At 39.8% G+C, this 22,355-nt stretch overlaps 1 protein-coding gene across 1 annotated transcript in view; it reads right to left on the bottom strand.

The window, feature by feature from the left end:
• Positions 1-86: 86 nt before the first annotated feature.
• Positions 87-22,355, bottom strand: part of arhgef12b (Rho guanine nucleotide exchange factor (GEF) 12b) — a 43,167-nt gene continuing 20,898 nt past the window's right edge. Inside the window, exons 7-36 of the mRNA XM_026181335.2 lie at positions 20,421-20,537; positions 19,678-19,803; positions 17,595-17,693; positions 17,409-17,519; positions 16,224-16,322; positions 16,040-16,082; positions 13,691-13,796; positions 13,426-13,563; positions 13,241-13,273; positions 12,156-12,270; positions 11,257-11,308; positions 10,901-11,110; positions 10,525-10,672; positions 9,681-9,832; positions 9,432-9,578; positions 8,164-8,249; positions 7,319-7,444; positions 6,066-6,180; positions 5,836-5,936; positions 5,649-5,726; positions 5,490-5,565; positions 5,164-5,331; positions 4,416-4,503; positions 4,246-4,326; positions 4,040-4,128; positions 3,122-3,427; positions 2,703-2,921; positions 2,418-2,614; positions 737-809; positions 87-642 (exon numbers count right to left, since the gene is read on the bottom strand). Coding sequence (XP_026037120.2) covers positions 629-642; positions 737-809; positions 2,418-2,614; positions 2,703-2,921; positions 3,122-3,427; positions 4,040-4,128; positions 4,246-4,326; positions 4,416-4,503; positions 5,164-5,331; positions 5,490-5,565; positions 5,649-5,726; positions 5,836-5,936; positions 6,066-6,180; positions 7,319-7,444; positions 8,164-8,249; positions 9,432-9,578; positions 9,681-9,832; positions 10,525-10,672; positions 10,901-11,110; positions 11,257-11,308; positions 12,156-12,270; positions 13,241-13,273; positions 13,426-13,563; positions 13,691-13,796; positions 16,040-16,082; positions 16,224-16,322; positions 17,409-17,519; positions 17,595-17,693; positions 19,678-19,803; positions 20,421-20,537 — 3,513 coding nt within the window. The 3' untranslated portion in view covers positions 87-628. The remainder of the gene's footprint in view (positions 643-736; positions 810-2,417; positions 2,615-2,702; positions 2,922-3,121; positions 3,428-4,039; positions 4,129-4,245; positions 4,327-4,415; positions 4,504-5,163; positions 5,332-5,489; positions 5,566-5,648; positions 5,727-5,835; positions 5,937-6,065; positions 6,181-7,318; positions 7,445-8,163; positions 8,250-9,431; positions 9,579-9,680; positions 9,833-10,524; positions 10,673-10,900; positions 11,111-11,256; positions 11,309-12,155; positions 12,271-13,240; positions 13,274-13,425; positions 13,564-13,690; positions 13,797-16,039; positions 16,083-16,223; positions 16,323-17,408; positions 17,520-17,594; positions 17,694-19,677; positions 19,804-20,420; positions 20,538-22,355) is intronic.

Raw genomic sequence — 22,355 nt, 5'->3', positions numbered from 1 at the left:
TAAACCTCCTTATTATATTTGTGCTTGTAATTGAAAAAATGATTCAGGGTGTAGATTTGTGAGATTCAGAGTTTTTGCTAGATATCTGATCCAAAGCAGACAATCACCTGCTTAACGTTTAATGCAAAGCTTGGCTAAAAACAGCATTAAATCCCTTCTGGGTAAATTTTATGGTGGGAGTGTTTTAACCTTCCATTTTGGCATTTTATTGGGCACTTGTATATTGACTCTATCTATTCTATTGCAGGTTTTTACACTGAGTTTTGAAGAGGAAAATCCTTCAGTACTGGTCACAGTCATAATGTCTCACTTCTTGTCTGCTGAACGTCTGTGTCGTCAGATGGTCGCTTAGCCTTTTTCCATTCATTATATCCAGTGTTTCAGATAATTTATGCAGTCAGTGATTATTATTATACTAAAAAGTGTCCATGAAAAACTCAGTGATATGTCTCTTCTGCTCCTGCTTTGTGAAAGAGTTTATAGTGGAGTAATTCAGACTGCGACGATGACACCGTCCTTTGAAGTAGGAGATCAGACATTAATCCTTCAGTGGTAAAAGGTGGAGGAAGGTGAGCACGCAGCAACATGAAACTTGGCTCTGACAGCCGAGAGAGCAGGAAGCCTTTCGTCACTGAATCCCATCTGAAAAAATACCAGAAAGAGAGTTTGAAATACAAAACATTAAATTGAGCGTGAAGCTGATGAAAGTGAGATGACCGAGAGAATTCAAACACACCGTTGTTGTCATCCGAGTCTGTGGCTGCATCGCCGTGCGTTTGTTGCAGTTCGTTGTACTTCATCTCTATGTCCTGGAAGCAGATCATCGTTACAGCACAACTGACTGTGGCCCACAGATCAGACACAGATACAGTCAAACTGACAAAATGGGCTTAAATGCAGGAGTCAAAACAGGAATTTAGAAGAAAAAAAAAAGTTATCTTAACCTCCTACGACCCGAACTCTTTCATGGCATGCATTTGTTATTTTTCTTTGCTATTTGGGTTGATTGGGACCTAAAGAATGTAAAAACAAAGAATTACCAGATTTTTTGTTTTGTTTTTTTACCTAATTTTTGTTTTTGAGAAAAATTAGATCCACATATGAGGACATTTGTATCAAATTTTGATAGAACAGTGGCAGTATAATGTCCTCGTATGTGGATATCAGGCCCTTGTAGAGAAAAATTAAGTATTTTGGTCTAGACGTCCCAAAATGTGATGTCCACATATGTGGACGCCAGGTCCTAGGAGGTTAATGCAGAGATGGTGATTGCAATGAGACATTTTACCTGTAAATATTAAAGCACTAACCATTCAATAATTCCCAGAAAACTACATTTATATTTAAAATCAGTAGTTTATTGAATCACCTGACAATAAAAAATTATGTAATATTAATTTGCACATATGAGATTTAATTTGGATGATATTTGCTATATTCTGCATTTTTAAATGTATTGCTAAAAATTAAATTAATTCATTAATATTGTGCAACTTATTTAGGTTTTTCTGTATATATATTTTTCTGTAACTATATTCCTTGGTCCTCATCTCTTATTAACAGACCAGTGGTATGGTCCAGTTCATACCAAAGGTTATCTGAGACACTTATAATAATATGATGATTATATTGTTCATTCAGTTACATTTCGTGTCAAAGTTTTTAAGAATTTAGGAGAAGATACATATGTTAATTACAAATTAAAAATACATTTAAATTACATTACCTGGGGAAAAATCCAGATGTTTTTCTTGTGTTATGTAAAAAAGACTCAGATGCCAGTTAATGATTTGAATTTCAGAGGGTAGAAAAACAAAAGAAAATATAACTAAAGATGTGAGGAGGCAAATACATTTTTGCATAATCTTAATACAAACAGAGAACATGACTTCATTTGCTTAGAAGAGCACATCCAAATGCAAACCATCCTCCAGATAATTTTTTCAGGCTTGAATTTATGAAAGAATAAAGTCTGGTTTAGTTTAAGAGTAAGCAGGTTTTTCCATGGTTATGTACCAAATTTAAAATCTTTAAAAAACAAACCTGCATCTGGGCTTGGATCAGTAGTTTGTTTAACCTTATAACTTTTGTGTCTGCTTGTTAGGCAGCTGCTGAACATCTAATGAGTAATATATTACTTACTGCATTAAACATTTGGCCCTAATATTGCTGTTCAAGTAAAAAGAGACATTAAAAACACCCCAGCATTGCTATCAGATGGTAATTTTGTGCTTTTAGAGCAGATATATGAAAATCATCCACTGGCTACAAACAGCTGGTAGAGAAAATAGAGATCAGGTGTGTTAGGGCAACACTCCAGTAAATTTAACATCACAAAAATGACTCACTAGAGGCGAGACATCCCACCATGTTTAGGTTTTGCGAATATAGAAAGCAGACCTCAGATACTAAGGTACCTTAAGATACTGCAGATCGGCCTGTAGGAGGCGCAGGTGGGTCATGAGCTGCCGACTGAGGTTGGGGCCTCCGCCTCCCATCTGCGAGGAGGAAGACAGCAGTTTCCTCATGTCGATCCCAACATCACTTCCAACTCCGACATCATCATCAGTGCTGCTTTCCTCAGAGCCGGGGAAATCCAGGACCACAAAGCCACCTGGGTGGAGATGCAGATCAGGAGATGGTGAGATAGTTATGCAAGTATATTTTGGTCATTAATTCTTAATACTAGAGTACAGCAGTACCATTACGTTCAGCAGCCTCAGGTGGAGGCTGCAGGTGTTCTTTCTGTGAACTTTCAGACGTCTGGCTCTCATCACAGGTAGCAGAGGGCCCCTCTGGGCTCTCAGGCAAAGAAGGACTCGGCTGACTCCCACGGCCTCCACTCGGCTTGCTCTCCTCAGTTTCCTCCTCTGCTTCTCTGCTTAACATGTGTGTGAAGACTGCCTGCTTCAGCATTGCCACTGAAACAGACATCAGCGGTCATTTTCCTCATGCGAATGTCAGCATATTCTCTTTACCATTAAACATTGGTTCTCCTGGATGTTTCCAGGCTATATGAATAAAACTGAATTTATTTGAATTAAACTGAGCTTAATGATAAAAACAAACATCTCAGGGTCAAAACTATCCACAGTGCTACTGACAGGTAATCAGGACTTACGTGTCTTTAGAGCTTCTTCAGCTTTGGAGCAAGGCATGACAAAAGCATTGTGCTCTTCTTCATTTTCAAGGGCAATGCCAAGCCGCGATCCTTCCTGCAGCAGTCTCTCCGCCAGCTGCCCGTCCAGGAAGGCCTCTAGCTCCGCTTCATCCACCTCTCCATTCTGCTCCTCTTCCTCCTGCCCGTCTGTCATCGGCAGCTCCTCTTCTTCATCTTCTGATCTCAATCCATCAAAGGGGTTGAGACTCTCCGGTGGATCTTGAATGTCTGAAGTAGAGGCGGCCACTTTATCGGAGATGCTCATATCTGGGATTTAAATTAAAAAATGTGATGAAGCGTTAGAGAGAAAACCATGAACGACAACAACAACAGAATCAGACTTGCAAAGACTCCAAATCGGCTGGAGGGCATAGATTTGGGTATTTTAACTATATTTTCATAGGTTTTAAAGCTTTTCCTACTACCTCCACCATATTACACCAAAGCAATTAAATATAAGATGAACACTAACAATTAAAACACACCAAATTCCCCGTTTAGTTCATCATCTATCATAGAAAGTGTTATTTTTTACAATGGGTCCACAGGGGGGGAAAGATTTATGAACAATGAGCTACCAGAGCTTTTTTCTATAATTTTGCACATTTATTTATTTGTGCTGACAGATTTCATTAATTTACTACAGCAGCACTTTTTTATTACATACAAAGACTGAGCTGTATTGTTGAAATTGAACTTGTGTGTGTAGTTAAACATCAGTGGAGTTACGTTGGTTCGGCCCACTTAAGATCAAAGTGGGCTGCATGTGACCCATGATGTAAAATTATTTTGACATCTCTGATTTAATATATCATTTGAAAAAGCCATAAATTAATCTATCCATCAGTACTTTTGGTACTGACAAACACATATAGATACCTGCAGAACGGATACTTTCACTCGGCGTCTCATCTTTGCTCAGTTTAGGCATCCCATTGTTGATGATATTAATAGCATCCTGCTCCGCACTGAAACACATTTACATTGTAAACAGTGAATTAAAAAACAACAACAACAAAAAAACAACAACACGCACACTCAAACAACAATACCAGTGACAATGTCTGCAGCATTAGCAGACTCACTCAGACTGAGGTGGAGGCGTGTCCCTCCTGTGGGGTTTGGCCTTCATGGCTTCGGCACACTGTGTGATTAGATGTTGCCACCTGGAGCAACAGAGGTGACACAGCTGGATGAAACAGACTAAAAGTGACCAGATGAAGGTGCATGAGCATTGTTTTGGTGCGACACTCACGTTCTCTGATCGAACACCGTCTGAGCCGTCAGCTCGTAGATCTGAGCCCCGTTTTCGGACATGGACAGAACAAAGAAAGACTTGTTGTCTGACGAAGAGAAAATTTCAAACAAGGATTGGTCCACATGACACAAAAGCTACATTTACATTCAAAATAGAGTGTGTACATAATATACAGAAAAATATACAGAAACTAATGTCACTGACATGAAAAAACAAAGAAACTTGTGAGGTTAAGTTAAAAGCTAAGGTTAGCATGCTAAGTCCTCAGTTAGGATCTCACAGTAAAACTGTCATTCCTACAATGGCTGAGGAAATTTGGCATGCCAACCAAAATCTTCTGCATCTTCGACACAACTGAGAACATAACACTACCTCTGTGTGTTTATGGGGGTAAAAAACAAAATAGGTTCTAAACTTATTTCAGTGAGCTAAATACTGGTTTAGCTAAATGCTAATCTAAGCTAAGCTAAATGTTGAGCTAAATGATGGTTTAGCTCACAGGGGAGACCAGGCGACCTATTGTATTGTTTGAATCCACACTGAGGGATTTACTGCACGTCTTCCCCTGGTCTTTTTTTCTCCCAAAGCTTTCCTGTCTCCTGACACCCTTCCTGATACAACCCCTAATGGGATCTGTGACTCCTTCAACCAGGGATGCGTTGCTTGTTAGGAGTAAACCACTGCACTATGGAGATGCTCAGTGTGGTCGAACCTGAAAGCATTTCCACTTGTCTGCGGTTCTTACCAGTTGCGACAGGTCGAACCAAGACCGTGTTGAGTTTGATGATGGGGCTGAAGGTGTGCTTGGTGTCGACGACACTGGCCATGTTTTTGCCATGAAACTTTAGGACCAGGCGCTCATCCTGTTTCTGCAGCAAGACCATGATGTCCTCCAGGAGGAGTGTGTACAGCTCTGAAAGGAAAACACTAGTGGTATAAAACTGTATGTGTATCTGACAAGTTCTGTCTCATTTTGGATGCAAAAATAAACCTGAAGAAGTATTTAATCTACAAAAATGTCTGATATTATAGTCTTTTTAATCGTATTGTCATATACTGATGTGTACACACCAATTGTCTTTTCCTTATTGACTTTCCAGGAGAGAGGACCCTCATGAACCATCTTCCTCTTAGTGAGGTCCAGATTCTGCAAACACAACACATGGCAGAACTTCATAAACAATCCAGAGTAAATATCAAGGTAAACAGAGATTAAAACAAGTTTGTTACCTTCAGCTCCAGGATCACAGGGTTTTCACTCTGTTTCAGAGACGAGAAGTCTAACCTTCTCTGATACTCCTCGAGCCGCTGTTAAGACACAACATAAATCATAAAATACCCTTCCAAATCTCAGCCTGTATGAATCTGCACATATCTTTAAATAAAATGATTAAATAGATGATTCTAATGTGTGTACCTGTTTGTTTTCAGCCTCTTTCACAGCTTGGTTGACATGGTTGAGGATCTTTTTACAACAGTCTCCAGCTCTCTTCACCTTTTTCCTTTCCTCAATGTCCTCTACAAGAACAAAAAACCAACATAGCCAACAGTTCTTGATGATTAAACTAAAATTAATTGTTCCCCCTCAATGAAAAGGGTAATCGGTTTCCAGAATCTGTACTAAAATGTATAAAATCTTATTTATACCTGTGTACTTGGCAATGTTATCCAGCAGGAGCGGGTATTTGGTCACTCTCTGCATTTCTACAGGGATGATGTCTTTGAGCTGCAGCCTGCGACACAAACGGTTGCTCTGAGCTTCCTGAAGAATGACAACAAGGAAGAGAAGAGCAAGGAATGAGGAAGGTCAACAACAAAAAACCTCTGTAACAGATATTATATGAGACAATAAAACAAAATCTGAAATATTCGAGCTTATGGGATACTGCAATGTTCTACTTTAAGCCCCAAAATGCAGACATTTGTTATACAAAATAGAAACAAAAGAAAACATGGTTCAGACAAAAGATAGATGAAATCTTTAACGAATAATAATACAACAAATTCAATCAAAGTCCTAAAATTTAGATAAAAAATAAAAGAAAGGGGGGGGGGGGGGGCATTGCACCAACATTCCTCTAATTATGAAGTGTGTATTGTCACTTCTACCCTTATGTTACATTTACTGGGTAACTTAAAAGTTCTTTAAGCTGCAAAAAGCCACTTGGTACAAGGGTCCTAAGTAAGCATGTACTCATGAAGCATCTCCAATAAACTGAATGTAAGTCACTCATATGGAGCCAACTGTGCCACCGTTCTTATCCATTCTCCATACGGAGATGGATACTTACTCATCCTGTGTCTCTGTGTAGGTTCTCAGTCATCCAGGGCAAAGTTACCTAAGGAGTTCAGAAAGAAAACCACTGGACATCTTTAATTTTGCTGTCCCACACCCTTTTTCACACCTTGAGCTGGGGCACATGATCAGTAGTGGACTCTCCACCGTTTGGTCTTAGAACTGAAGAAACTTCTTGGATGAGAGAAATGTCTTCAAAAAACTTTAAAAATCCAGTTGCTTTTCTTTCCAAACTCCTTAGATTTTTGAATAGACCGATACAATTTGGGTCAAATTAGGCAAGTTCTTGTTCTTCCCCTCTCTAGAAGCCTCGTGTGACTGATCTAGAGCCTTAGCTCCTACACTGTCCCTACACCCACAGCCAGTCGTAAGGGGGAGTACCTGCACTCCCCTAGCCTTGTTCGGGTCTCTTCCTGCTATAAAGCGAGCTCATTGGAGAATGTCGGCTCATTGGATATTTTTCTATAATGATGCGAGCTTACAATTGTTGTGAACTGGCACACTAACTAAAACTTAATCGAATGTTCTTCTGCCTGCCAATATCTGTCTCATCCAAAGTCACTTTCCTCCTGGTGGTAGACTACAGTGGGAGTCTTGCACCCACCTGCATGAACAGGTTGAATTTCTGGTCCTTCTTCTGCCTCGTCTTGATGAGCTCCAGTGCAGACGGCTGGTTACTGCAGAAGGTTGCCACTGCTCTCTTTAACTTTTGCTCTTCCTCCCCACTGAACTGGATGCGAGTGCACAGAGAAAGCATAAAATGCTTAAATATTACCAGATTACGTGCTAAGAGTGCATGATGTACTTGATGATTTCTACTGTAACAACTCTGAAAAATATTTTTTTTAAAAACAACAACACAGAGAACCTGCAGCCATGCCAGCAGAAGTTATCTACTTACACATTGACGCTTTTAGATATAAATAAAGAAGCAAGGCCTGCCAGATAATTCAGGCAAAGAACTTGCACTCATTTCCTCTGCCTTATGACACCTCCACCATCACAGCATCCACCCGTAAGTCTGCTCGGACATTAACTGACCATTTCTAGATATCTACACATAACATATTAGAGGGAAGTGATGAGGTAGACACTAAACTACTGCCTCAACCACTGGTACTGGAACACGTACCTTTATCGTGTTAGCAGGATAATATTTCACTATCAAGACTAAACACAAAGGCTGAGGCTGATAGGAATGTTTTAGGTTTGCTGGTATTTATTTACTAAACCCAAATTGTTGCCCAAATTTTGATTTTGACCTGATGGCGATGCTGTGGGAAAAGACACATGGACCTCAAAAGTCTTTAAGATAATGTAATGTGGGGATTGTGAAGACCTCTTTACCATTTATCTAGTCTGGGCAGAAGGTGAAATATGACTAAAAATACAAATAAACCCTGTTTCTGTTTTCAGTCCTCTCTCACAGATACTAGAAGCCAGCCTTACCCATCCCAGGAGATCATCTCCGATCTGACCGATCACAGACGTCTCGTTCCTCTTCCTGATTGCAGTCATTTGTTCTGTTATAGAAACTGGAGCACAGCGAGAAGATTTTATTTAATTTTTTTAAACATCCAAAAATACTCACCAGCTAGCTCAGTTTGGTGATGACTCACATATTTCTCAATCATTAATTGATTAGCAACATAACATTTACAAAATTAAAGTTTTTACCCCATTTCCAAAACAGTTGGAACGCTGCATAAAAAGTAAATAAAAACAGAATGCAGCGATTTGCAAATCTCATAAACTCATCTTTTATTCACACTAGAACACAGAGAACATATAAAATCTTAAAACTGAGACTTTTTAGTATTTTATAAAAAATAATTTTAAAAAAAGCTCATTTTGAATTTGATAGCAGCAACACAAACCAGGGACAGGGGCAACAAACGGCTCGAAAAGTAAGTAAGTAGTGAAAAGAAGTTTCAGTTCCTCAGTGCAAACTCACCAAAGGCCAAACAAAAAGTCCAGCAGCAGGTCTCCTCAGCTGTTAAAAGAAGAGGGGATGCGACGCAGCAGTAAACACGGCCCTGTCCTGACTTTTTTGAGACTTATTGCTACCATCAAATAAAAACGAGCTAATATTTTTCATAAAGTAGTCAAACGTCTCAAAATGAAGAAACAAAATCTGTAATTGTTCCATTCAGTTTTTATTTTTTGGGATTGGGATTGAAATTTAAAACCACGACCTCTTGTTATAGCTCCCACTCTGGACCATCTCCTCTCCCTGTGACTGTTTTCCTGAATCAGTTCATGTTAAGGGCTTAAGAGGGAAAATGCATGGCTGTGAACACTAATGATGTGTCATGACTATGTCAGCACACGTGTTTAACCTACAAGGGACCATGGACAGTCATTTACTATGACGCCAGCTTTATATTTGTGTGTGTCACTGTGAAATTTCCGAGTTTTTTTTTTTTTACATGATCTGGCCCATTGGCAGCGTGACAAGGACAAAGTGTGTGCTGTAAGTGTTTTTATAACATTATAAACTTTTACTTTATTGTAACATCCAGTAACTTTCAGTCACTTCCCTGTAATGATTTTTCATTGGACCATGAAATGACCAAAATCCAAAAATCAATCAATTAGAATATATGAAAATCTGCCGTAGATGAAGGAAACAGTATGTGTCTCATTAACACAATTACAGCCACGCCCCTACTCAGTCATGTGTGAAATGTGTTACCGTGCAGCTAATTGATTGTTACCATGAAGCTGAAGGATTTCCTCCAGGTTGATAAAGATGTGTTTTATGTCTTCTGGTGGAAGGATGCCGTCCCTGTTCAGCCTCTGGCAGAAAACACAGTCCAGCACCTTCAGCATCCTCAAGTGTGCACGCTCAGTGTAGAACAGCTCTAAAGAGCGAACGGACAAATGCATGCATGTGGCTAAAATTAGCACAGATTTCTTTTCTTTTTTTAATCATTTAGGAAAAATGTGTAATATTGGCGATTTACCATTGATGACTTCCTGCCGGTTGATCTCTTGTTGCGTTAAGCTCATCAGGACGCCTCGAGGGACCAGTCCCTGCCAGATCAGAGGATCTTCTTCACACTCAGCCTCTCCGCCTTGGTCATCTTCACTCTGGATGTCACCCGGTACCTCCATCCTAAAGAGACAAAGAGAGACTGGCTATCATAAAGATAAATGTGGCATTAGAAAGGGAAACAGTTACTGCATTTAAATTTTTATTTAACACAATAAACTATTTAAAAAGTATCAGTATCATTAGGATATTTTGACAAAATTCCCAACCCACCTTTCTAATAGATGGTTTGTCCCGTGACAACCATGACCATAAAGTGAAAACAAACAAGACCCCAATATGTTGATTCATAGGTTAAATTTTTTAAAAATAATAACAACTCTTTGGTTATTTATATCCAATATAAGCAAAAACTCTTTGAAAATGGATACAACTTTTATTTGGCTGCGGCAGAGGGTCGCCCTCCCTGAGCCTGGTTCTGTCGGAGGTTTCTTCCTGTTAAAAGGGAGTTTTTCCTTCCCACTATCGCCAAAGTGCTTGCTCATATGGGGTCATATGATTGTTGGATTTTTCTCTGTATGTATAATTGTAGGGTCTACCTTACAATATAAAGCATCTTGAGGCGACTGATGTTGTGATTTGGCGCTGTATAAATAAAATTGAATTGAATTGAATTTGGTTTTCTTTCTTTGCTTTCAAATTGTACATTCGTATGCTGTTACTTCCTTTAAATCCAGAAATTTCCTTTACAGTGGCACACAGCCCAAAAATGTTTTTAAAAACAGACTTAAAGCTGCATCCCCAACTTCAACTACCTGAAGGCCTCCTGATCTTCATCCCGATGCTCCACTGTGGAGGGGCTGAAGTCAAACTGAGTGCCGGTTGGACCGGAGACGCCGTCGTGGTTGTCAGCAGACTGCACACTGTCGCCTGGTCTGGGCTGCATGCAGAATGGAGAGACATCTGTAGAATAAAGGAGAGAAGATGAAACAATTATGACTCGAATGGAGCTTTAATTTGAACAAATTCAACAGTATCCGTATTCTGCAGGGATATTTAGTAGATGTTACTGAAACTAGAGATAGTGTCTGAGTGACTCTGTGTTCATCCCACATGTAATGGAAGATTGAGGCAATTAAATAAAAGAAAATTATCAAAATTTAATAACGAACAAAAACTGGAATATCTTACTGGATTCTGACTCTTGTCCGCCTGCCTCTGAGACCTGAGTGGTGGGGGAGCTGTGTGTAGGGAGGGTGGTGGCAGGCAATAATTGGGTATCTGATCCATCGCGGATCCGTCCAGGACTTGTGGCGGACTGGTCTGATGGTTCAGAGATGCCAAGAGGCGACTGAGGAAGCTTTGGTGGACGCTGCTTGATCTGGTCCACAGCTTTCACGACTGTGCAGAAACCCATGAGCATGAAGTATCACACACTACATTGATGACGTTATTGTATGTACACCCTCAATTATACACAGATACAACTCTTTATGCAATAAGCCAGCAAATACCTCATGGTTAAAATATATATTTCTTCTTCTCACCTGGGGTGGGGTCCACTCTGCTCGGACGCCGAGGGGGGCGGATGTTGGGAAACTGATGGAAATAGTTATAGGTTACACATTGGAGTAAATGATTCTCGGTTCTGAAGTTCACTTAAATGTCAGTCACATGTCACCTGTGTGGAAAAACTACTGTTGCCTGTCCCAACACAGCCTTGAAGGGAGGTTCTCATACATTCAGTGGCCAGAATACACAGGGAAGCAAGCTGAACATACTGGGAGTAACCCAGATGAGAGGTGTTTCCATGCTAAACGCACTGGAAAGGCTAATTAGCACAGACAGGAGGAGTAAGTGGCTCCTAGCTTTCTCTTTGTCTCTGTGCTGCATGTGCTTAAGGTCTCACACCCTGACGTTGCCTTTGTTTATTTGACTCTGCTCTTAGTTGTGGAAGATCAATAAACTGCACTACAGTAAACTCAAAAAACGATCTACTTCAGAGGATGTTCGAGTGTTTTTTAACTTTTAATTGAATCTAAAATGCTGAATCCAAAAGTGACCAGCCAGACAAAGTTTATTATTATTATTGTTTATTATATTGTTTATTATTTTCACCTTCCTCTCACCCACTTCTCAGACTTCATATTTTTCTCATGAAAAAACAAAACAAAACAAATCAAAACATGTTTATCTAGGAACTATTTTTTTAAAGACAACAAAGTAAATCTCAAAAAAGGTTTTTAAGGCTAATAAAGAACATCGATGATAATTGATAAGTCAGTGACTTCCCATAGATCCATCCATCCATTGAACCATGCACTTAACTACTTACTCATTAGTGGAATTGTATAATGATTGCATTATTCTGTATAGGTTACTGTGTGTGTGTGTGTGTGTGTGTGTGTGTGTGTGTGTGTGTGTGTGTGTGTGTGTGTGTGTGCACCTTAATCCTGGGGAGGAAAGTGATGCGAGCACGTTTGTGTTCGAGGCCTCGATGCTCCTTCACTTTCACTCCGAGGTGCTTCATGTAGGTGAGAATCACATACTGCATTGTTTGCCTGCAATAAGAGACACACAATGTGTAGCAGTGTAACACAGAACACGTGCTGCTGATTTTCTCATCTATGCAGCAGCTCTTAATGATCACAGTATTAATAACAGACGGACGTTCTTTCAGACAGACCATCTCTTACAAAGAAAGAAATATCCATCATATTATTGCAATAAACAAAAGAAATACCGGTGGACCAGTGGATCTATAGTATCAATTTTAAACTCCTATGTTGCCTCGTTCACAAGCTTATGTGTCTACGCCACCTGTTTGCATGTCTGCAGGGCGGACGACAGTATCTCGTCAGTCTTTTACAGCTGAGCAGTAAAAACACACGTCTTTTTCTCCCAACACTGATGACTGGAAAACCATTTACCAGTCATCAGTGTTGGGGGAGGGGGGGCCAACATAAAACAACAAACAACGGTTTTATAGTGTGTTGCAATGTAAAGCTGTGGTGTGATGGGTGCAGTACAAGATGTCACCACTGGGGGCAAGAGATTCCGCATTTGGGTCTCTTGCATGGTGTATCAGAGCTTTATGACTGTCTTATTCTTTCCCATGTGCAAGATTTCTTTTCCCCACCCACCCTTTATTTTTTAAGAACGTCCAACAAGATCATTCAGGGGAAGTTAATGAATGATGTTGAGCTGATGGAGACGTGGCATCAGAGGCATCAGTACAACTTTCATTTTCGAGCAATGAAATTTGCCCTGATGTCAAAATATTTGTGAGTAAAGCACCTCTATGATTAATTTTATCTTACATGTGACAGACTTATTTATTTGTTCAAAGATATAAAACTGTGCTCACACAGACTTTGTTTGAGATATTCTGTCTTAACATTTAGTCACAGATGGGACAATGATTTATAAATATCATAACAGAACAGAAACTATAAAACTTCCCGAAAATCATTCACACTGAGTATCCTGCAGCTGCCTGATGATATAAAATATAAAACTCCCTCCTCTTACCACTTCTCCTCTTCTGAGCTCTGTGATGTCAACCTGCAAAATCACACACACACACACAATCACATGATGCACGTCTGTGTGGGTGTTTTTTTTTGTTTGTTTAAAAAAAAAAATAAAATACAATCAGAAAGGAGCATAGGGGTTGAAAATACACATCTAGGTGTCTTTGTGGCTCAGAGACTTACAGGATATCCTCTATCTTGAAGAGGATGTGTTCAGCACAGGAGCATTCTTTCTCCAAGGCCTGCTGGTCTCTTCCTGGCTCAGAGTCCAACTTACAGAGCTCGTCTTCGGCCAGCGTCAGACCCATGCTGCGCTTCTGTCTGCACACCGAGCGCATGTACATAGAGAAATATTACTTTACACAGACATGTATCAGATATCTGCCAGGAAAATATTCAGGTTAAACATTCATTATAAGAATAAATTTAACAGCTGAATGACAGCTACCTGAAGTCTTCCAGGTTCTTGTGCAGGTCTGGTAACAGCGCGTCCTGTAACGTCTGAATGTACTGTTTACACAGGCTGTCTGGGATCAAGTCCAGCCTTCGCTTCTCTGTCTCACACACACACACACACACACACACACACACAGAGAAAATATTCAAACCCAAAGCATCCAATTCACAAATTAAATGGGAAAAAAAAAACATTTATAATTTATTAAAGGAATCAGGTTTAAACCCTAATATGACGGGTCGCGTATGTGATACACATGTTCTTTGTTTCTGCTGTCGTAGAGCCTGTTTTCAGCCACTGCAATCGATGATATCAGAACGGTAGCCAATACTGTCAAATACCCCAAGTTATTAGAATGATTTATTTTCTCTGAAGCTTTCAAACATATTTCATTTACGAGTGGGAGTGTGAGACTGACACACAGATTGGTGCGATGTCAGTAGTGATGAGGATGTTGTACCAGTTTCTTGTTGTGAAGAGTGAGCTGAGCGGTCGATCTACGTTCCTACCCTCACCTACAGCCACAAACTGTGGGCACAGTGAATAAATGAGTTATTTCAGGTGGGTTGGGCATCTGCATCCTGGATGCCTCCTAGGTAAGGTTATCTGGCCCAAGACACGCTGGAAAGATTACATCTCTCAGCTGTCATGGGAACACCTCTGTACCACTCTGACAAAGCTGGAGGAAGTGGATGGGGAAAAGCCAGTCTGGACGTCTCTGCTTAGACTGCTACCCCTGCGACTAACACCCAGATACAACGAATATCTTACACACTACATAAGAAATAACAGTAATAAATTGCATGATATTTATCCATATTTACCAGTCAATCATGCTCATGCTCAGTTTACCTTTTTCATTTCTCAAGGTTTCATGAATTTGCATGAAATTGGAGTTTCTTAATCTCTCTCACTCACACACAAACACTTTCCTGAAAATAATAATAATAATTTTGTGGTCTTAGTTTTTGTGTATAATAAACTCTTTGTTAAACTGCTTCAAGCATCAGTTTGCTATTAGGCCCCAAGCAGCAGAGGTGGACAGTGTAATTAATTAAGCTTGTTGTCTTCTGACTACATCTTCTACTTCCAAACTCCGGCACAAAAAAAGTGGAGTTCAGATTTTAACTTTTCAAAGCGACATGCACAGTATGTGTGAAGTAAAATCTTTGTTTTACAAGAAAAATGTTCGCCCCCACCACCACCTAAACACCCTCCGCCCGCACAAACACATCCTCCAGCCACACACACCCATATTTTGTTTTCAAACTCCATTGAGGTTTATTTCACACCTCAATCAATTAGTAAACAAATAAGCAAATACAAGTAAACTGCAATAAATTACAGGTAGTAATAAAATAATCTCCAAACTCTTTTACGCTGTGTCCACACTTAAACGGGTATTTTTGAAAACGCAGCTGTTTCTATGCGTTCGGACCTTTCGTCCACACGTAAATGGCGTTTCGAATCACCGAAAACTGAGATTTTTTTTTTTAAACGCCATTTTTTGCGTTTCCGTGTGGACGAGGAATACAGAGTTCGTCACGCAGCGTCAAAGGTATGTGTCTTTTTTCACGTCACGCTGTGTGCCACGTTATTGTTTACGTGAGATGAATTGCAGAATGGCAGATAGAGACAAAATACTGTTAATCTTCAGGTTTTACACGCTTACATATACACACGCAGTTACTGTCCCTCCATTTAGAAAGGCAGAGGCGTCACGGTGTGATTATTTTATGTGTAGTTTCCTGTGTAATAATATTCAACATTGCTATCAATACATTTCTCAAAAAAATGCCTCTCTGTGCAAAAAAACATAAACAACTGTGGGATACTGTTTGTGTGTGGTTTGAACTGGGGAAACAAATCGTGGCAGGATCAGCCTTATATTATTTGGATCCCACTGTAACTTTACTGTATAAAGGGCTAACATCTCCAAAATGTCAGGAGTAGTTAGTCTTTACAAGTAGTGTTTGTGAACTAAAAATCAAGAATGTGGGATACTGTTTGTCCGTGTTTGTCGAGCGCATGCTCCCGACGCAATGGAAACTAATTCTGTTACAGAGACCTACCTCGGCACTTGTGCAGGTGAAGCCAAAGGGAAGATATGCTTCACCATATTTTCTAGTCTTTGGCTTAGAATGAAGTTGGTTTGGAAACATAATTGGCGATGCTTCAGCTCCTGCTTTGCGTTTGTGTGAGAGCCTCGTCAAAAACCTGTCAATTATGCTAGCAGTGTCCAAGCCTTCTTTTTTTTTTCTTTTCATACCGCGCTCCCCCCTGCAATGGGGCCCCACACTTTGGGAGCCTCTGTTTTAGAGGATTCCTCTAATGCCTTACCTAGCTCAGCCGAAACGGTCTCTGGCACCGGCACTTTAAGATTCTAGATAAGACAACAGAAGGAGAGTTAAGAATCCCATCAACACAGGAACACTATTTTATTTTATTTTTTTTAAAACAAAAACAGGAAAATTGTCACAAAGAACAGACACTGACTGAGAAAGAATCTAATAGACCAACTTACTGCAGTTCGATCCATGAATAACGTGTGTAATTCAATAAAGAAGCGTCGACTTTCTTTGGAGTTGGTTTGCTTGTACATATCAGCGTAGAGGTAACACAGCTAACCATAGGGGGAAAATACAGTTAGTCCTTTCTATTAGGTTCTATTAGTCCATGTTTGCATAGCTTCTTATTTCATGAATTGCATTACTTATTCAAACCATGAACAAAATACAACATCGTGAGAAAACTGTCTCTTTAGGTCAACAGCGGTGTTCCACAGGGCTCAATCCTTGGCCCACTTTCATTTATGACAAAGTAGAACTTGGCAACCCTTTTTTAGGTCCCTGAGTTTTATATTCATACATGATACTGAGACTGCTTTACACACTAAATTATGTTCATATTGAACTCGTATAATCAAAGAAATGGTTTATCTTATATTACATTAGTCTGCAAGATTTTCCTTCTTGCCAATAGTTTCACAGCTCAATAGTTAACACATTTCTGCAAGGTTTATTACTTTTCTATAATGTCTGTGTAAACTGCATTCACATGTTTTATGCTTTTAAGACATAAAACAACAAAAGCATTCTTCTACCAAGTGTTGCCTCTTTATACTGCTAAATAGCCAGCTCCATTGTTATCGATAAACTTTGAAAAACACATTAATGAGCCACACTGTTGCACTGTGTGACATGTTCCTTTGTTATGATGAAAAAGGCTCTTTGTAGTTTATTTTTAGTCAGTTCACTTTCCTGCTTCTGTAAAGACTCACGATAGGACTGAATGTGTATTTATCATACCAACAGTCCATGGTTACAGTTGTTTTTAAGATTTACATCTTCAGTAGGAGCGGCTGGGGTTGTGATCACCAATGTTTTGTCACAGATGCTAGGCCCATTTTATATATAGTTTATATATAGAGTATGTGGTTGTGAATCATGAACGCAGTGTGAAAATAGAAAATGACTAAGAACAAGTCCACGGAAAGTTTGGTAAAATGAAGTTTAAATACAATTAAAATTCCTTGCTACTACTTTAGGAAACAGTATACGCATATGCTTGCTATATACTTATGTATGCTTTTAATTTTCAGCCTGCAGTGGCCTCATATTGGTATCAAATGATGATACCAATGGATTCAGACGATATTGGCAGCAAAGGCATTACCACACACTGATTTGTACTGTGTTTGTGGCTATACCAGAGGAGCAGGGTCAAACTGTGAGACCACATGGTGGAGGAAAACTGCGAGGTGTGCCGGCCGAGACTTCAGCGACTCAATACTCTGGAAACAGGTACACTCGCCATTGATCTGAGGAAAAGCATCCATTTATTAGATCGGATGATGATCATGTGACCCAAAAATCAGAGACATTTAGCCAGATACCTGTTCTTGTGATGATTCAAAGTAGTCGTCTTCTGCTCCAATAATCTGAGGGTTTACGAGGTAAGGAGGGCTACCCGCACTGCACTGGGTATTGGGGTGCTGTGTGATATAATTGAGGTGCAGGGTCAAACAAAGAGGTTCACATGACAAAGAAATAATTTCTTCTTCATATGTAGGAACCCTAACCTTAAGTTTAACCCAAGAAATATTTTTAACACTTTCCCCTTGGACAACTTATAGGGGTAACCTTTGTCTCTCTTTTCTCAACTGACTGGTTTTTATTTCAGGCATGCTTCCAAAACCAAATGACTGGCTTTTCCTCCCTCCTGTTCTATGTCCTTACTGTTGCTCTTGACCTCTTGCCAGGAATCCATTTACCAGAGCATTTAGTTATCTATTGTTTTTTATTTTTTTCCTGCTGATAAGGAGTTAGGGTTGAGACTTGTTTTTAAGCAATTAGTGATTAAATTTTTTTCTAATATTCTTTGATTCACTGTTTTGCCCTTAGCTCACCCTAAAATTCTATTTAACCTTCTTTCTGTTTTTCCCTTCCCCTGTTTCTCTCTGAACCAACTTTACGTTGTAAAATTGAAAATAAAATGTGTTCAAGGATAATTCTTTTTTAAGTACTGCAAACGTCCTCCATTAAGTTACCCAAATTGCATGGCACTTTTGCAGTTTCGAGCCCAAAGAGCAAGCACATTAGCAACCCTCTCAGTTGAACTGACAAAGAGCATGAACATCTAGAACTTCAGCTGGTGGAGACAGAGATCAAAGTAGCGCTTCCTAGGGTAAATCCACTTCAGTAGAGTCATTTCACTGGGTCTCTGGAAGCAACAACCCCTGAGGCTGAAATAAAGCTCATGTAGAAATAACCTGCATTTGTGGTTGCCTCCTAAAGCAAGTCAGTCAAGTGTTAATAGGGCAAACTTAATAGCATTAAAAACATGACTATAGATGGGTGGAAAAGCAATTTGGTCACAATGAAGAGCTGTCCCTTGTGTATCAACCATATGCTGGGTGACTCCTTTAAATCACTGGTTTAGATTTTGCTTCAAGTTTGGGCATGGCTGCTTTGATTGAAAGGTATGCTAACAAAGATGCTGGTAGCAGAAAGCTACTTTAGCAGAAAGCTACTTTAGCAGAAAGCTACTTTAGCTAGCTTTCTGCTAGCACCTGTTAGCAATGAACTGAAACTCACAGCCATGTTTGTGCTCTTGGTGCCTTTTTTAACACATTATTGGAATCATCTAACATATAATATAATATAATATAATATAATATGTTAGATCCATCCATCCATTCGCTTCCGCTTATCCTTTTCAGGGTCGCGGGGGGCGCTGGAGCCTATCCTAGCTGTCATAGGGCGAGAGGCGGGGTACACCCTGGACAGGTCGCCAGTCTGTCGCAGGGCTAACACACAGGGACAGACAACCATTCACTCCTGCATTCACACCTATGGGCAATTTGGATTAACCAATTAACCCATCCCCACTAACTGCATGTCTTTGGATGGTGGGAGGAAGCCGGAGTACCCGGAGGGAACCCACGCAAACACGGGGAGAACATGCAAACTCCACACAGAAAGACCCGGGAATTGAATTGAACTCAGGACCTTCTTGCTGTGCGGCAACAGTGCTAACCACTATATTATATTTGGGCTTTCTCTGTGATGCAAAGCATCCAAGAAGTTTGTGCTTCAGTTAGTATGAGTGTACCCTTTGTCTGTGCAACTTGCTAACCAAGCTTACAAGCACTCCAGACTTTAGTGTAAATATGGCCATTTGTGGCTGTAAATGACCATACACCTGCCAAGGTTCCAACATGGCAGCTGAGGAAAAAGGGGATGCGAGTCTCTGCATTATACTCCTACACTTTCAACTCATGCAGTTCGCTAACCAAACATGCAAGGCATTGCTAATAACACTGATAGAATATTGTGATGATGGAGAAATAACTTCTGGCTCTTCTGGCTAATTTATGGGAGGGGCCTATTGTCATTGCTTGTCTAGTTTTATTCATGTGAAATTAAACATGTTTAATGTCAAATTTACACCAAATCAAATTTGCGTGTGCATCTTACTGTGTCAGCGGCATCCTCAGCCTCTGGCGATGTGCAGATGTTGAGGCCATCCCGCCGACTAATGTCTGGGCTCTGACAGGGAGTCCCTCTGTAGCCCACAGTGTCAAAGAGGGGGCTGCTGTGAACCTAATGCAGACACAGATGCATGCACATTAACACACACATGACACACAAAACACTTAAACCAAATTGATTGTTTAGTCTGGTGCTGAATACTGGGAAATTCCTGAGAGTGGAAAGCACTACTTAATTCCTATTTTTAGAAGCTGTGATAAAAAGACTGTTATTACAAAGGAGTCTGTGTAAGCAGCAAGGCTTTGTGATGTGTTTAACATTAGATGGTGGTTACTGCTACAATAGATTATTAACAAAAATCCTTGCTCAGCAGCAGCAGCTCAAAAACTCAGAGGTAAAAATGAAAAGTGTGACTTTAATTCTTTTTTTTTTTTTAAATCTATAAGTGGTCAGAAAATACCTGAAGTGTTGATTTAACTTTACAGCCGAGAAAAGAGGGCTCTTATAATATATAAAATCTTAATGTTCAGTCAAGTTTATCAACTAACTTTTATCATATTTTATCAGCTTTAACATTTAAAGTAATGACAGAATAAAACTGAAAAAACTGTTCAAAAGCCGAACCGAGAACACCTCTGACATCTGTTTATCGACTCATACATGACCAGCCTACATCGTCATTACCAACTGGCACCATATTAAATGCTCTGATGTGTCGGTGTACTCACTGAGTTGTTATTGATCAGGGGGCCATTGTCACACGGTGTGGGTGAGGTCTGTTCCTTCGGAGGAGACCCACCGTCTCCATCCTCATTCTCACCATTCCAGGAAGCCGTGGCTGCTTCCTGAAATTCAGACAAACATATACATACATGTATATATATTCCTTTATTGGATCATGACACCACCTTTTGTTTTTTGTTTGTTTAATTTTGCCTCTCCACACCACCTCAGGAGATTTGAAAAAAAAAAAATAAAAAAATCAAACAATCAAGACATGATTAAAGTACAAACATTCACTGATAAATTCGAGGGGTTTTGACAAATGTATTGCATTAACTGTTTAGAAATTACAGCCATTTTTATACACAGTCCCCCATTTTCAGAGGCTCAGAAGCAATTGGACAACTGATTGACAAGCAGTTTCATGTTCTTTTATTCAGTGACAAATTAAGCTGAACTTGCATTTTACAGCTGCTTGGTGGAAGATGCAAGCAAAGGAGGCTGAAAACCCAAAATAAACCTATCAAAGAGACAGAAAACCTGCCAGATCAGCATTCTGGTACATTCTTAAAAAGAAGGAATGTACTGGCAGCAGCAACAGAAAAAAAAATCCCCTCACATCTAACCAAGTCCAGAACACTCTCGAGGAGGAGGCAGACATATCATTGTTAAAGTCTACAATCAAGAGATGGCTTCATGAGTGTAAACACGCAGGGCTTATAACAAAGTGCAATCCGCTGTTTATACTCAAGAACAGGAAGGCCAGATTAGACTTTTCCAGAGAACATTTCAAATAGCCTGCACAGATCTGGGAAAAAAATATTGGGACAAATGAAAGCAAGATAACCCAGAACGATGGGAAGAGAAGAACATGGAGAAAGAGATCTAAAGTATATCACATTAACAGTGAAACACGGCGGAGGAGGCGTTATGGCATGGGCTCGTATGGCTGCCATTGAAACCAGACTGCTAGTGTTTCTTGATGATGTGACTTCTAATAGAAGCAGCAGGATGAATTCTGCTGTGTATGCGGCTGTACTCTCTGCTCAAATTCAGCCAAATGCTACAAAACTGATTGGACAGAACTTCACATTTTAAATGGATAATGAGCCAACGCAAACTGCTAATGCAATCCAAGAGTTTCTCAAGCAAAGAAAGGGATATTCTTCAAAGGCCAAGTTAGTCACATGCCCTCAACCCAACAGACCATGCAGAAAACTGAAGGCACAGAGACCCACAAACAAGCAGAAACTGAAGGTGGCTGCAATAAAGACCTACCAGAGTAGCACTGAGGAGGACACACAGCATTTTGTGATGTCCATGGGTTAAAGCTGGAAATTTGCACTTCAATCACATTTTGATCATTTGATTGAAAAGTCACTTTGGTGGTATACAAGGGCAAAACTGCAGGAAACATGTCATTGTCCACATACATATGGAACTGTATGCATGAATTCATTCAGACTGTTATCAGTTACAAATGATTAAGATCATACAGACTAAAGATCATCTAGTGACCCTGGACCTCCAACTAGTCACGGAATATCATGGTTGCAAAATTCTTTTATAATTTTTCCAGAGTTTTTTTTAGATGTGGATGGATTTTACGACCACAACCTTCTGACAGTAGGATGATGGGAAGTTGATGCTTGGAAATCTTAAGTGCAATGGTTGGTTACATACTGGTCTTTTATAAGGAAAATTGAACCATTTCATTTGGTTTTATTAACCAGAAGTATGACTAAAATGAGATTACTTATATTTAAATTGAACTAGACACAAAATCTGACAGGGGAAAATGTGACTTAAACATAATAATTGGGCACGTAATCCTGTCGAAGTTTGAGCATTTGAGTAAATAACTTCCAAATTGAAAGCCGAAAGTCCAGAGTTTCAACAATCCCTAAATCGTATGCACATTGCAGAAAAAGTTTGACTCG

The sequence above is a fragment of the Astatotilapia calliptera genome, chromosome 10, assembly GCF_964374335.1.
Source record: "Astatotilapia calliptera chromosome 10, fAstCal68.1, whole genome shotgun sequence".
Lineage (NCBI taxonomy): Eukaryota > Metazoa > Chordata > Actinopteri > Cichliformes > Cichlidae > Astatotilapia > Astatotilapia calliptera.
The sequence above is the reverse complement of the archived record's forward strand: the minus strand, read 5'-3'. Positions and strand labels throughout refer to the sequence as shown.